The sequence below is a fragment of the Lissotriton helveticus genome, chromosome 3_1 (assembly GCF_964261635.1).
Source record: "Lissotriton helveticus chromosome 3_1, aLisHel1.1, whole genome shotgun sequence".
NCBI classification, from domain to species: Eukaryota; Metazoa; Chordata; class Amphibia; order Caudata; family Salamandridae; genus Lissotriton; species Lissotriton helveticus.
Genome location: NC_136061.1, coordinates 1,053,006,130 through 1,053,020,227, shown reverse-complemented (window position 1 = coordinate 1,053,020,227; position 14,098 = coordinate 1,053,006,130). Strand labels below are relative to the sequence as shown.

Here is a 14,098-nt window from a genome sequence, read left to right as displayed (position 1 = left end):
TCTATAGTAACTAATGATTTTCTTGAAGCTTTTTTCATCTATCGCACAATTTTTGTCTCAAACAACAAGTGTTAAGGTTATGATATCCAAAGAGATGATGCTATTTGGGCTGTTTAAAGATAGAGATGCTGTTCAGCTTTATTATCCATTTAGATTTTTCTTTTTCATGGCTATGTCAGTCACCCGACTATGTATTGCTTCTATGTGGTTGAAACCTGAGGCGCCATTGTATGAAATGTGGCGTGCAAAGTTTTATAATGTATTTCATTTGGAGTTTAACCTCTATCGTATTAAATCATTGCAGAAAAAACAATTAGGGATTAAGATTTGGCAGCCCATGATACAGCACATTCACATACAGCGCTATTTGATTAGTGTCCCTGTTTTGGCTGTTCTCTGACTACTTCTTAGCCATCTTACTTGCAATGCTCTTTTTTTTTTTTACAGCACATTGAATATTGACTGATTTATGTATAATCTCTACCTGTTATATATGCTATGAACTGAATAATAAAAATATTTTTAAAAAAACAATCACTTGATAATCGAACCACTCATTGGTGCACTGGTTTTTTGTTCCAATCCAAGCATTGTTGTAGTTACACTAGCTCTACTTTGATGCAAGCAACAGATTGGAATTTGGCAGTCTTGTATAGCGAACTATTGTCTGAGGCAGCCATCTTAGAGGATGACAAAAACAGAAGAAACATAGAATGGACAGCACAGGTTACTTAATTTTCGCTAAGTAAGTTTGTAAAGGCCAATTACCTGCAGGGAAAACATTATCTCCCGTCACTCAGGCTGACACATTGCTTATGAATCATCTCAAGCAAGTTCCCACATTACAGTTCAACACCCAATCAAAACACAGTGGTAGGTACACTATCTCCAATTTGATACAAGCAACAGACTGGAATTTGGCCGTCTTGTAAATCAAGCGATTCTCTGGAGCAGCCATCCTAGATGATGAAAAAAACAGAAGAATAATAAGAGTGGACCATACATTCACTAAGTAAGTTTGTAAAGGCCAATCAGCTCCAGGAAAAAATGATTGCCCATCACTCAGGCCCCAAATATTGCAGATCAATCATCTCAAGCAATTTTCCACATTACAGTTCAAAACCCTCCCTCACTGCCTGCCTCCATATAAATCATCAGTCATCATCACTCACACAATCACTCACTCACTCACTGTTGCAATAGTTGTAGTTACCTCTTCCAATCCAAGCTTGGGTAGTTTATCTATTTGATATTAATCTTTGACGCAGGCAACACAGCCCAATTCGGTATTGACACTCTTGTAAATCAAGGATCTTCTGGGGCAGACCTGCGAGTGCTAAGTGATGTAAAAAGGGAGAGGCATTAGGCATGCAAGGTAGCAGGCACTGTCTCCAATGTCATGAAGGAATTGTAGAGGCTTCTTCAATGCACACTGGCCCAACTGCATTCCAGCAATATATGTGACTAGAAAATGGTTGGGTAGCATATATCTGACAAAAAAATAATAATGTTACACTAGCTACTTAATTTTTTTGCAAAGATAGAAGTTCAACGAGAAATAATCAGAAGGTTCCATGGGGGCACTGGCATACTTAGTCCAGGAAGTAGAGTTTGTCTTCAAACTCAGGTGGTTCACCCAGAACTTGGTCAGCTAACACACTTGATTCTGACCAATCATCCTGTTGCGCCTCCTATGCTGTTTCAGGAATGGTGTAATTGTGTGGTATGAAATGATCATTTTGATCATAGTCAATATCTCCAGATTTTGAGGTGGGAATCTAGTCTTTCTCACTGTGACAACCCACCAGCTGCACTGAACACATGCTCAGCAGACACACTGGCAACAAGACTAGCCAGATACTTTATTGTCAGCTTGCTGAGCTCTGGCCATTGGCACACCTTCCTATACCAATACATCAATGGATTTTGATCCACATAGCCTTCTTTTGGATCATCCGGATAATCCTGAAACATCCTGTGGATGGTCATTGGTGCTGCCATGTGCTCAACCTCTTTTGCCATCGTCTCTGCACTGGACTTATGCCGTGATGATTAAAACCAATACAATGTAGAGGTTGGGTCGGGTCCTTCTGTTGTTGTTGCTGGAGTTCTGGTTGATGGTGTTGGCTGCTGTGAGACAAGACTGCCCTCCCTGGAAGTTGAAGCCAGCACCACAGAACTGTGGAGAGGAACTCTAAGTTCCAGACATTTGTTTTCCTAGTCTCCTGCTTTTGAAATATCCCATTCAGAAAAAGAAAGGAAAGCGGGCTGAATTTGTTTGTACCATGGATCAGGTATTATGGCATAGATGTACCCTTTGGACGCAATGATGCCATGTTGTAGCCTTGTATTACAAGCCAAGCGAAGGATTAAGCTCTCAACCAAGGAATGCATTTCTGTGTTTTCATTCACACCTGCAGAACGAAGCTTTCAGACACTTTTCTTTACCTAGTCCTGTAGCAAATGCAACAACGGGATAACTTGGCCCATTGGACTGTCCTCTATGCTAACTTCTTGTGTGAAAACCTCAAAAGGGAGTAGCATCTGTGTCAAGTATTTGACTAGGCCCCATTTGTCCTCATCCATAGTCATAGCTTTCCCAACTACATCCCCTCTAATAGACCGAGTCCCAACATGTTGGGACCTCCTGCATCAGGGCTTTAACTGGTGCTCTATTCTTACACTGAATAATACAAAACTGCTTCCGGGCTTTAAAAGAATGACTGAAATGAGCGCAGATTCTTCAGTAGGTGGTCATTATGTTGCTGACTATGTCTTCTTTTTTGAGAAAGTCTTGCACCACCAGGTTGATGCAATGGGCCAAACACAGGACCCTGAAATAGCCTGCGTCTGACATTGCCTTGACAATGTTACTGCTTTTGTCATTGGCAAGAAATCCAATTCTGAGACCTCTCAGTCATAGCTATACAAACACCTTGCTGTTAAACTCATCCCAGATGTTTACAGCTGTATGTGATTTCTCCATGGCAACAATGGCCACTGAAGCATGCTCCTGAATACTCTTAAAACTTTCTTCAGGGCAAAGACCTGCAGATATCTTTTGCTTTAACAACCCAAAATAGACACAGTGTGCAGTGATGCATATGAAATCAGTTACATGTCTGTCATCAGATGAATATTGTCAACATTACTTTGCTGCAAAGCTTGTCCAACCAACTGCAGAACATCGTGATGCAGTGCTGGAACAGCACCTCTGGCAACATAGGTCTGACTTGGAACCTTCCATTTCGGACAGGTGGCTGCCACAAATTCTAAGAATCCCACTCCTTCCACAAAAGAAAAAGGGAGGAGATCCAGTACTAACATTTTTGCCAGCTTCCCATTGTACAAATGTATGGTTTGATGGTTCTGCTTGTTGGTCCTCTCTTTCCTAAACATGCCCGTAATAGTAGCCAGGATATTCTTTTTTTGTGGGGCCACTGACACCGGCATCTTTCAAGTAGTAGATGGTGGTGGTAGACTCATTGTTTGTCATGGTTGGGTAGTTACTCTATGCTGTGATGTTTCCACCTCACTACAAATCCTGTGCCATTGTAAAGTCGCGGGGTGGGTGATTCTGCTGTAGCACTGCTGAGGACAGGAAAACTTTGCATGAAGATGCAACTAACTTCTTCCTCATCATCTTCCACCATGATTGGACGTGTAGCACTTGTTCCTAGGCTCTCCTCACCACCACAACTACGTTCAGCAATTGTTTAAGGTGCTCCTCCCACTTGATTGTGTGGCGTTTGTTCATATTTGTCTTTTGGCTTCCAGTACCACAATTTGTACCAGGCTTACCTCAAGGAACATAACATTTGTGTCGCAAATGCTGTATACTGCAATGTGCTCCCCCACTTTGTGAACCATAGAAAAGGCCTAACTGGGGAGAAATACTTTTTTATGTGTCACTGTCAATGCCTGAGGAAGAACTGGTGGAGGTAGGTGGGCATGTCGTTGATTGCCTCTCTGCTTCTCGTAGGGTAGGGGTTGGTGCATGTCTCAGCTGGGGTGTTGCAAATAAAGGAGCTGGGAGTGCTACCTGTGCCACATCCCTCGGAGCAGTTTAATTAGCAATGCCAGACTCCCCAATGTCACCTTCCACAATGACAGACTTGTTGTCTTCAACCTCCTCATCATCCCCTTCCACAAGTCTAAAACTTTCAGGAACTTTACTTTTTCATTGCCTCTCCTGTTGTCTCCCGGACTCTGCCGGGGTCCACTCCATGTCCCTATCATCATCATCATCAGAAGTGGTTCTTGGAGAATAAGCTAGAGTAGTACCCTTCCTTTTCCTTGCTGGAGATATGGGAGACAATGATTCTAAAAGAGGAGGTTCTTGCTCCGAAGGAAGCTCATCCTCCTGTTCTGCTCCAACATCCTGAAAATGTACTATTGCTGGCTGAGGATGTGGTCTACTTCAACGCTCTGTTTCTGAAACAACTGTGTACTACTTTTGGAAAGAAATAAATCCAATTCAACCTTACTACTTGGTGTCAACATGATTTCAGTGGCTGCCGCACTGACAGACAGGGTCCTGGGCTTAGGGTGGGGTGGTGCTGTTGATGCATGAGTGCTGCTCTCAGCCTGCTGCCTAGAGACCGGTGCAGCAGGCACACAACGTGGTGGTACAAAAAAGGTTTTGGGTGACATGCCACAGGTGGGAAACTGCTTCTTCCTGCTAACTACATTTTATTGGAAGCATCTGAATTGGCATTTAGGAAAATTCTGAAAACCTGTCTCTTTAGCCTCCTGAAGTTTTCCCCCTTTTTCCTCATTGTAAATCTGCATTTGCGCCGGGACACCTCCATTGGAGATAGCCATGCGCTCTATAATTATCATTATCTTTCTTTGGAGCAATCTTAAAGCTCTCAGTTGGCAGTTTTACCAAGCTTCAAATGCGGAAGTGATTGGATGACTGGTGTGTAACTGCACAGGCCTTCTGTTTGGCAGTACTGTCGGTGATGCCTCCTTTTTTGTGCATGTAAAAGCAAAAAAGCAAGAACAACTTTTAGTGTGAAATGTGGCATTGTTTGAAGTTTGAATTAGTACAGACAAAGGCATTAGTAGTGTGGCTGTTTTGTTAACTTAGGTACAACTTTAAAGTCAAACTACACCACCATACCATAATTCCCCACCAGAATAACACACAACATAAAGAATGATACAGCTCTTTCCTTTATGTTCATATCTTCTAAAGGAGACACCTGTGACACTCAGGGAACTAAATGGGTCAATGGAATAGTAATCTTTTAAAGAATGGAAGCTACTGTGCACCTATGGCAGGCGATGTGGTACAGGGTAAATGGAATAATGATCATCATCATTATACTAATGACTGATTCCAATGTCTACTGTAAAGTTCACCAAATCCATAGTGTCCAGGAGGAAACTGAATTATATACTTATAAAACTGATTGCTGTTGCATGGCTGTGTACCTATGGCAGATGGATGGATGGAGGTAAGACGGGAAAAATAATGTACAATAAAAAAATGCAAAAAAAGACAATTACAAACAATTTGTACATACAATACCGAAGATTTGAAACAATTTAAATAAAAAAACTCACAATTAAAATACATTAAAATTAAAATTACATTGGAAAAAATAAGAAATAAATAAGAAAAAACTAACAATTCAAATACATTTCTTTTTTTTACAATAAGTGAAATTGCCCTCAGCCTTACTATTAAACTGACATCTCATCCTTCCATGCAAGCCTATGGCAAAGGCACACTGGCTGGATGCAGAAAAACAACAACACTTAGCAAGAAGACATGCAGGCCTATGGCGAAAGCACACTGGCTGCCTACACAAAATCGCTGCCAGCCACAGTGTTACAACAACAACCAACAAGGAGGCATGGCCACAATAAAGTTCAAATGCAGGCCTATGGCAAAAGCACACTGGCTGCCTATACAAAATGGCTGCAAACCACATGGTCACAACAACAACCAACAAGGAGGCATGGACACAACAAAGAACAAATGCAGGCCTATGGCAAAAGCACACTGGCTGCCTACACAAAATAGCCGCTCGTCATATGGTCACTACAACAACCAACAAGGAGGCATGGCCACATCAAAGAGCACATGCAGGCCTATGGCAAAATCATACTGGCTGCCTACACATAAGGTCCACCAGCCACATGGCCACAACAACAACCAGCAAGGAGACATGGCCACAACAAAGAACACATGCAGGCATATGGCAAAAGCACACTGGCTGACTACACAAAATAGTTGTCATCAAATGGTCACAACAAAAGCAACAACCAGCAAGGAGGCATAGCCACAACAAAAAAACACATACAGGCCTATGGCCAAACAACAAGCAAGGAAGCATGAAAAACAAAGAAGACATGCAGGCCTGTGGACAGTGACTATATAAAATTGCCCCTGGCCACATGTCATGGGGAACAAAGCAAATGTTGGCCTATGGCAAACACACTCACACACTGGCCAGTCAGCAATGCCAAAAACAAAGTTATTTGGGCTACAAAGTTTTACAACAACCCACTTTCTCCAAAGACATCAAACATAATTACCCCACCTATGCACAATTTGCAGAAAAAACATGAAATACCACCAAAAACACATTTTGCAATTTAATTCAAAGCCAATCCCGGCCTAAAAGTAGTTTAAATTCAACATACACAGTTGTTTCATGCACCCATGACTACTATTGGAAGGCCACATAGTGAATTAAATGACTATTGACATTTGTAGTAGATATGCTGTAATCATTCACAAATGCAAATGATAAGATATCCAATTTTGACATTTAACAGACTGAACTGTGATATATGAAGAAGGATCCTGCTGCTTGGACACCATGTGTGTCATACAACTAACTGGTATCATTTTGCATTGCAGATGATTCAGACACCATCAGCATATCTGACGGAACATATGATTCTCCAGGTATGTAGAGCAACATTCCTTTTTCTAGCAATTCAGATTGTTAACTATTATCCTAGTTGGACATTTGCATCATTAATGCCTCTTAAAAGTTGTAGATCTAAATCCCTAAAACTGTCTACCTGTAGAATGTTTCCTCTAAATGTATCCATTGGTAGTTGGTTAGCACCTGTTCATTGAATGAATCTCAGTAAAAAAGCAGTTTCTAGCTCTTACAGAGTCAAAGAGCCTTACGTGATTCTGTGCAGTAGAAGACCATTTACAAAGATTAACTGCTCACCTTTTATTTTCTGATTGTTGTGTTTAGTTGTTAAATGGGTACTAATAAGGTGACACCTTTCCTCAAAGGTCAGTGACAAAATTGTGAAATAAAACTGCCATAAAATGTTGCAACATTTTCCTTTGTTTGCCACATAATTTGCTAAACTCTGCCTCATACCTTTATGCTCCCTTACCACATACTTCCAACCTAAAAGTCACTAAATTAACCTAAGCTCCCCCCACTAGTAGATATGGCACAAATCAGACGGGTTTCCTTAGGGCAATGTGTGAAGGATTTCTGCAGTACTGATGCACCAAAACAGTAATAAAGTCAAAATGCAAAACAATTACAATTTTCAACCTACTTAAAAAAATACGTTATAAAAAACAGAATGACACCAAAATAACAAAAAACAATAAGGGAAACGGAGATATGAAGTGGTTACGTTTTAAGAAGAAATAGCACAAATGCCAATGATAGTCACTGAGCCTGGTAGATAGGGATTGAGGTGTACTCTGAGGCTGGCTGTGATGGAGTGCGGGTCGGATTCTCCAAATAGGTTTTTCCTGGTCAAAGAGCTTTCCTCTGACTTTGTCATTTAAGTCACGATCCACCGCAGGAGTATACTTCTAGGACCCCGCAGGACCACAAGGAGGCACTCATAGACTCACTGGGAGTCACGTAGAGGCCAACAGCTGGTTACTGTCCAGGTCCAGTTGCCATGGGTCAGTTGGGAAGTTGTAGGAAAGGTCTATTGTAGCTTGTTATATCTTTGTAGCTTGACCAGGTTAGATTTATGTCCTTAGAGTCCATGTTTTTGTCCTAGGTAAAAGTGGGAGCAAGTCCAACCCTTCAGGGCTCCTCTCAGGTCCATGACAACAAGTGTAGTTCTCTGTACTTCCCCAAGTCCAGCAGTGTTCTGCTGTGGGTGCCTGGATGTGCCACATTTGTTCCTGATGCCAGCTAGTGGGAGAGAATAACTCCTGAGCACACACTAACCAAAGGGGTAAAAGTTCCCAGGGCCAACCTTACCTGTTTTGGCATTTCCAAGATGGCAAAAGTCTTTCGCCATTCACTAAACTTGGCCTCTGAGGGCTGGGTCTGTGTGTTTGTGGGGAGTATATTATGTTAAGTCTAGTTTCCTTCCACATTTAGCATTACACTCCAGTTTGAGGATGTTACATGTACCCAAAATAAACCAAGGCACAGAAGCCTAGTAGGACAAAAAAAGAGTACTTAGCATTCTGACAGTAGATCCACAAGAATTGTCTTGGCATTCTATCCTCTCCCGTTCAAGTGTCTCCCTGGTGTTAAATGTAAACCCAGCAGACCTGTAAAGCAGGATTTGATACTTAAGCAGGATTTGACACTCTGGTGTAAAAATAAGATCCCCACTACCCCCCTGGAAAATCTGCTGATTTCAGAGAAGTCATCCCTGCCTATTCAAGTTAGCCTATTGTTTGCTCCTTGGATACAATTTCACACCTTTTAACCCCTGTTCAAGAATAATTATTGGCTGGGAGAAGCTACAGAGCCTATGCAGGTTAGCGTCCACTACCTTCAGGCAGGAAAGAGGTAACTTTCTAAAAGGTAATTTTCCTTAATATTTATTAAAAATCCAACTGCACCATTGAATTCAATTTTAGATAACTATCAAAAAATAGTTGTTTAATTATTTTCCTTGCCGATCCCATTTCCGAGATACAGTATTAGTGTTTAATATTACTTACCAGTGATTCTATATGGACTAGCCAACCTTTCTACAGTGAATATAGCTTTTGGGTGCAAGTCACATTTAGGATGTGTTAACCTTAAATTTGTACCTGACTTGCTTTTAAATATCATGCACTCTGCATTCTGTGCTACTCAGCCCACATAGGGGTGACTTATTAATATTTAAATGGAAGGTATTTACCTGTGAAAAGGCTTTATTCTGACAGATCAAATTGCAGTTCTTACAATGCTACAGTCAGGCTATAATGATAGGGCTGAAGCCATGTCTGCGCTGCTACTATATTGATTGCTGCATTAGGTGCTGCAGTCCACTAGTGGCATTTAACTGTCAGCTCTCATCACACATCACAAAATAAAGTGGGGACTTATAGGCCAGTTAAGTTTGACAATTAGATGTATGCCAATTCAACCACGCTTAAAGGGGAAGCACAGACACTTTACCACTGGATAGCAGAGATAAAGTACACAGAGTTCTAAAGCCATCAAACGGCACTAAAAAGGATGCATACAGAGTTTGTGTGTGTGCTTGTGTGTGTGTGTGTGTTCATGTGTGGCCTAACTCTGGCACCAGAACACCAGAACATCATACAGACTGTACATATGCTGTGCATGTAATACTCCTTACTGACTTTCACTTTAATCTGCAGTGTATGTATATGTGTGTGTGTGTGTGTGTGTGTGTGTGCATGTGTGTGACCTAATTCAGGGAGGCGGACTCTAGAACATCACACACACTGTGCACATGCTGTGAATGTAATACCCTTCACCGACTTTCACTTTATTCTGCAGAAATTCCAGAAACCAGGAATGTACATGAAGACATACGAGATGCTTCTAGTAAGTGGATCAAAGGGTGTCTTAAATTAATCACCATACTATTTATTATAAATATTGTTTTATCAACTGTAAAACTAAAAATGAATGTTAAGTTCACATAGAAATTTCACTTTAAATATAAGGTGACTGAAGAATGTAGGTGTGCTATCCCCCTAAACATTTTGTACATTCCGTGGACTGGTGGGTTATGCTGGTCCAGGCATCTTTTTATGATTTTCACCATGAGCTGTCCCTTACTGTCACAGAGGATTCATATAATCAATACGCTTTTCAGGAGTCTCAGTACATATTGACCAGCCACAGCTTAAGAGACACCCAGAGCAGGTGTCAGATACCTTCACACGGAGAAGTCTACTGATAAACGGAATAGATTTTACTTTAAGATTAATAAATAATTATTTTGATGATACGTTTTTAGTGAATAGTAGAAACTTGCATAAATATATGTCAATTAGAGGTAACAGGGGTTACAACTGCTCCCTGTGAATTGCTCATTGCTATCCTATTGTTCATCCAGGTACTGCCCTTGCTGTCAGTGGGTTTCAGGACCCAATAAGGCAGTGGCAGGAGCAGAGTTTGAACCAGGCTCCAAAAAAAACATATTTACTTTCTATTATTTACATTATTTGCCGTCCTTCCTTAGCAGCAATTTGAAGGCACTTAATGGTCTAAGTCTGGCACAAGTTTTCACATTTGTAGTGACATAGAGGAAATAGAGTATATATTAGATCACATTTACCACTCAAGGCAGTGTAGTGAATTGGCATTCTTTGAAAACAGTATTTATACTCTAAATGCAGCAATTTTATATTTGTAAATATGTGATATATTAACCAGTAAGCCCAGAGCCTCTTATTCCAGTACCCCGCACATCTATTTTTCATAGGCTACAAGTATGACAATATGCGAGGCATAACTTTTTGGGTACTTGATGGAAACCTGCGCACTGAAAGAAATTGGGTTTCTGGTGGAGTGGGGTGAAACCCTTCTCAAGCAGCAACTACAATTCATGTCAGGGTGAAGTTACAAGCAATCCCTAAATTAATCTGTGTATTCAGCCCTGGGGTACCTTGGCACAGAGCAATCAGGCTTAACTCAAAGGCAATGTGTAAAGTATTTGTGCAATGCTTCCAACAGTAACACACACCAGTGTTAGAAAAATAGAGGAATTTTATTAAATAAAACAAGACCATAATGACAGGAAACAAGTTAGTAGAATCAGTGATAATGAATTTTAACGTTTTAGGTGCAAATAGTGATAAATATCATAAAGCGCCAACTGTGGAAATCTGGTTGAGACTAACCGGGACAAAGACACAAGTTCAGGTCAACCGCAATGGAGTGTGTAGGTCTGTGTCAAAGATACATGACGTAGCTGAAGCGCTGCTGCGGTTCACATATACGGAGAGGTGGTGATGCGGGGTCTGCGTCATCATTCAGGCTGCATCAATGAGAGATGCGAGGGTCTGTGTCAAGGATGCGTCTGAAGGCAAGCAGGATGCAGCGGCGATGCAGGTCTTTGCGATGGGTCCAATCCATGCAACAATGGAGATGCATCGGTTCTGATCGGGATTGCGCTATCAGGGAGAAGAGATGCATCAGTAATGCTGGATCCACAGAGGTTGGAAAAGTACCTTAAGCCCACTTTCAAGGGTCCAGGACTGGAGTGGCACCAATTGACAGGGTAGCTCACAGATGGTAGAGTCCAGGAGCAGATGCAAGGTTGTTGGTAGTCTGTTATGTCCCAGAGGCTTTAGATCAGGAGGTCAGCTATCTAGCCCTTGGTGCCACTCTGGGTTCAAGAGATGCAGATTCAGTCCTTCTCACCCAGGCAAGAAGGCAGGAGGTCAGCAAAGCAGGGTCCAGTAGAGTGACAGTCCTTCAGTAGCACAGCAGTTTTTCTTCCTTGCAGAGTATCCACAGGTCCTGAAGTTTACTGAAATGGTGGTGTCTGAGGACCAGTATTTTTTCCCAGTTGTGCCTTTGAAGGGGCGGGGGGGGGGCTTGTAGAGGTTTCCCTATGAAGTCCCCATGCGCGCTACCTTCCCTGTCCAGACTCCATACTAAATACAAGGGGTATGCAGCCCTTTGTGCGGAGGCAGGACAAAGCCTAGTAAGGTGTAAGTGCGGCTGTGCTCAGCTCCTCCCTCCCATCCTGCCAGCGATGGACCATCCAGGCACACCTAAGCTCCCTATTTTGTGACTGTCAAGGGGCAATACATAAAGCTCAATTATTACCTCTACCCAGTCATTTGACGAGAGTTAGGCTACAGGCACTAAACATATAAGGTAGGACAAAACTTCACCATAAGTTAGGATTTTATATTGTGATTACAGACACAGCAAACATAAACGGATTATCTCTTTCCATTTGGAAATTGCACTTATGAAAATGTAATAAGGCAACTCCAAGGCTATCCTACAGAAGAGATAGACTTTGCAGTACCGAAAAACTAATTAAAGAGGTTTTCACTACTAAGACATGTAAAACTTAAAAGTACATGTCCAACCCTTTAAATGTATTGCACCCTGCCCTTTGGGCCGTCTAGGGCCTGCCCAGGGGTTACTTATATGTATTTAAAAGGAAGGTTTGGACCTAGCAAAAATTTTATTTTGCCAGGCCAACAAGACATTTTAAACCGGCACACAAAGGCTCTGCAATGGCAGGACTGACACATGTTTAAAGAGCTACTGAAGTGGGTGGCACAATCAGTGCTGCAGGCTCACTAGTAGCATTTATTTTACATGCCCTGGGAACAGGTAGTGCCACTTTACTAGAGGCTTTAGAGTAAATTAAATATGCCAATTGGGCATAAGCCAGACTAACGTGTTTTAGGGCGAGAACACAGGCACTTTAGCACTAGTTAATAGTGGTAAAGAGCACAGAGTCCTAAAGCCAACAAAAGCATGGTCAGAAAAAATGGAGGAAGAAGTCAAAAAGTGGGCGGGAGACCACCCTAAGCTGACAGGGACAACAGGCACCAACTTTGTCAAAAGCTTCTGCTTTAGTGGTAGTGGTCCTACTGTCAAAGGTTTAGCACAGCCTGAATCACACTAGATCAAAGTCAGAGTGAGAGGGAAATGGTCATACTGCTAGTAAAATGGCTTCACTTCCACCACTGTCAGGGATATCCTGATTTACATATGTTTTCTCAACCCAATCAACACATTAAAAAGGCATGGCTTCAGCATGAACAACTAGAATCTCTCTGGCAAACAACCTTGGTGCAAGTGTCAATAGTAGGAAATTCTGACAATATGATCACTGTGGTCAAAATGGTATAAACTAGCAGGTAAACACCTCCGAATCTCACTCCTTTATTACACTTATGTAATTGTCAAATTGGTATAAACAAGCAGGCAAACACCTCTGAGAATCTCACTCCTTCATTACACTTATGTAGGTACTAAATTACACTGCATACTGAAGTCGACCTCACCTGTTCCATTCAGAAACGGCGTCCCTCCCTGGTCCAAATCAGAATGTTCCATTTGTATGGAGGGAGGCGCCCCTACATGAAGTGAGGTATGACCACTTCCGCCCAAGATCAGAAAGGGAGGTTAGCAGTCTAGCTGCTTCCCCCCTATTTAAACTGATGCCTGAACCAACGCGCAGCGGACGCGCTCCTAAGGCAAACCCATCTGTCCCGTCCGCGCCTGGACGTCGCCAGGAGCCAGGACCCCGCCCAGTTTTTCCCCAGATACTGTCAATTCCATAAGCCACCATTGCTCCTACGGGAAACATCCTTAACAACGATAAATTTATAACGACTTACCTGAACAACGAAGCCGGAACCACGACTTTCCTAAACCACGACTTTCATTAAGCACAACTTTCCTGAACCACGAGTCTCTCCACTACACTCCTCAGAATTAAGGGAACATTAGGGGGGGTGTGGGTGGGTCTCCCCCCCCCAAAAAAAGGAAGAAAAAAAAAAGCTAATGGTATCCGTTGTAAAACAAAAAAATGTAGATTTAGATCCGTTTATTTTTTACGAGTGGTTCACTCAAGAAGAATTGTAATTACAATAGTGCCATCTACTGGCAAAACACGAGATGTTAAATTCCGTGGTTTAGGAAGTCGTGTTAAAAGAAGGTAGTGGTTGAGAAAATCTCGTGGTTAGGCTTTCGTGGTTAAGGAAGCCGTGGTTTAGGTAGTAGTTGTTTAGACATACAACCTGCTCCTACACATGGGACGCATTACTTATGATCAAGTATAAGTCCTGTGAACATTCAGAACTCTCTCCTACTATGCTAGAAGGGCCTTTCTCGTGCAGATTTTGCAAATTTCAGAGCTTTGCTCCTCAATACACCCCATCTCATTGTGCGCTCCCCAATCAGAT

At 42.0% G+C, this 14,098-nt stretch overlaps 1 protein-coding gene across 2 annotated transcripts in view; it reads left to right on the top strand.

The window, feature by feature from the left end:
- The window catches only part of NOSTRIN (nitric oxide synthase trafficking), a 743,535-nt gene that overhangs the window by 621,630 nt on the left and 107,807 nt on the right, over positions 1 to 14,098 (top strand). For both annotated transcript variants that reach the window (XM_078681620.1, XM_078681621.1), the window contains 2 exons: positions 6,878 to 6,925; positions 9,708 to 9,755. In XM_078681620.1, coding sequence (XP_078537746.1) covers positions 6,878 to 6,925; positions 9,708 to 9,755 — 96 coding nt within the window. The remainder of the gene's footprint in view (positions 1 to 6,877; positions 6,926 to 9,707; positions 9,756 to 14,098) is intronic.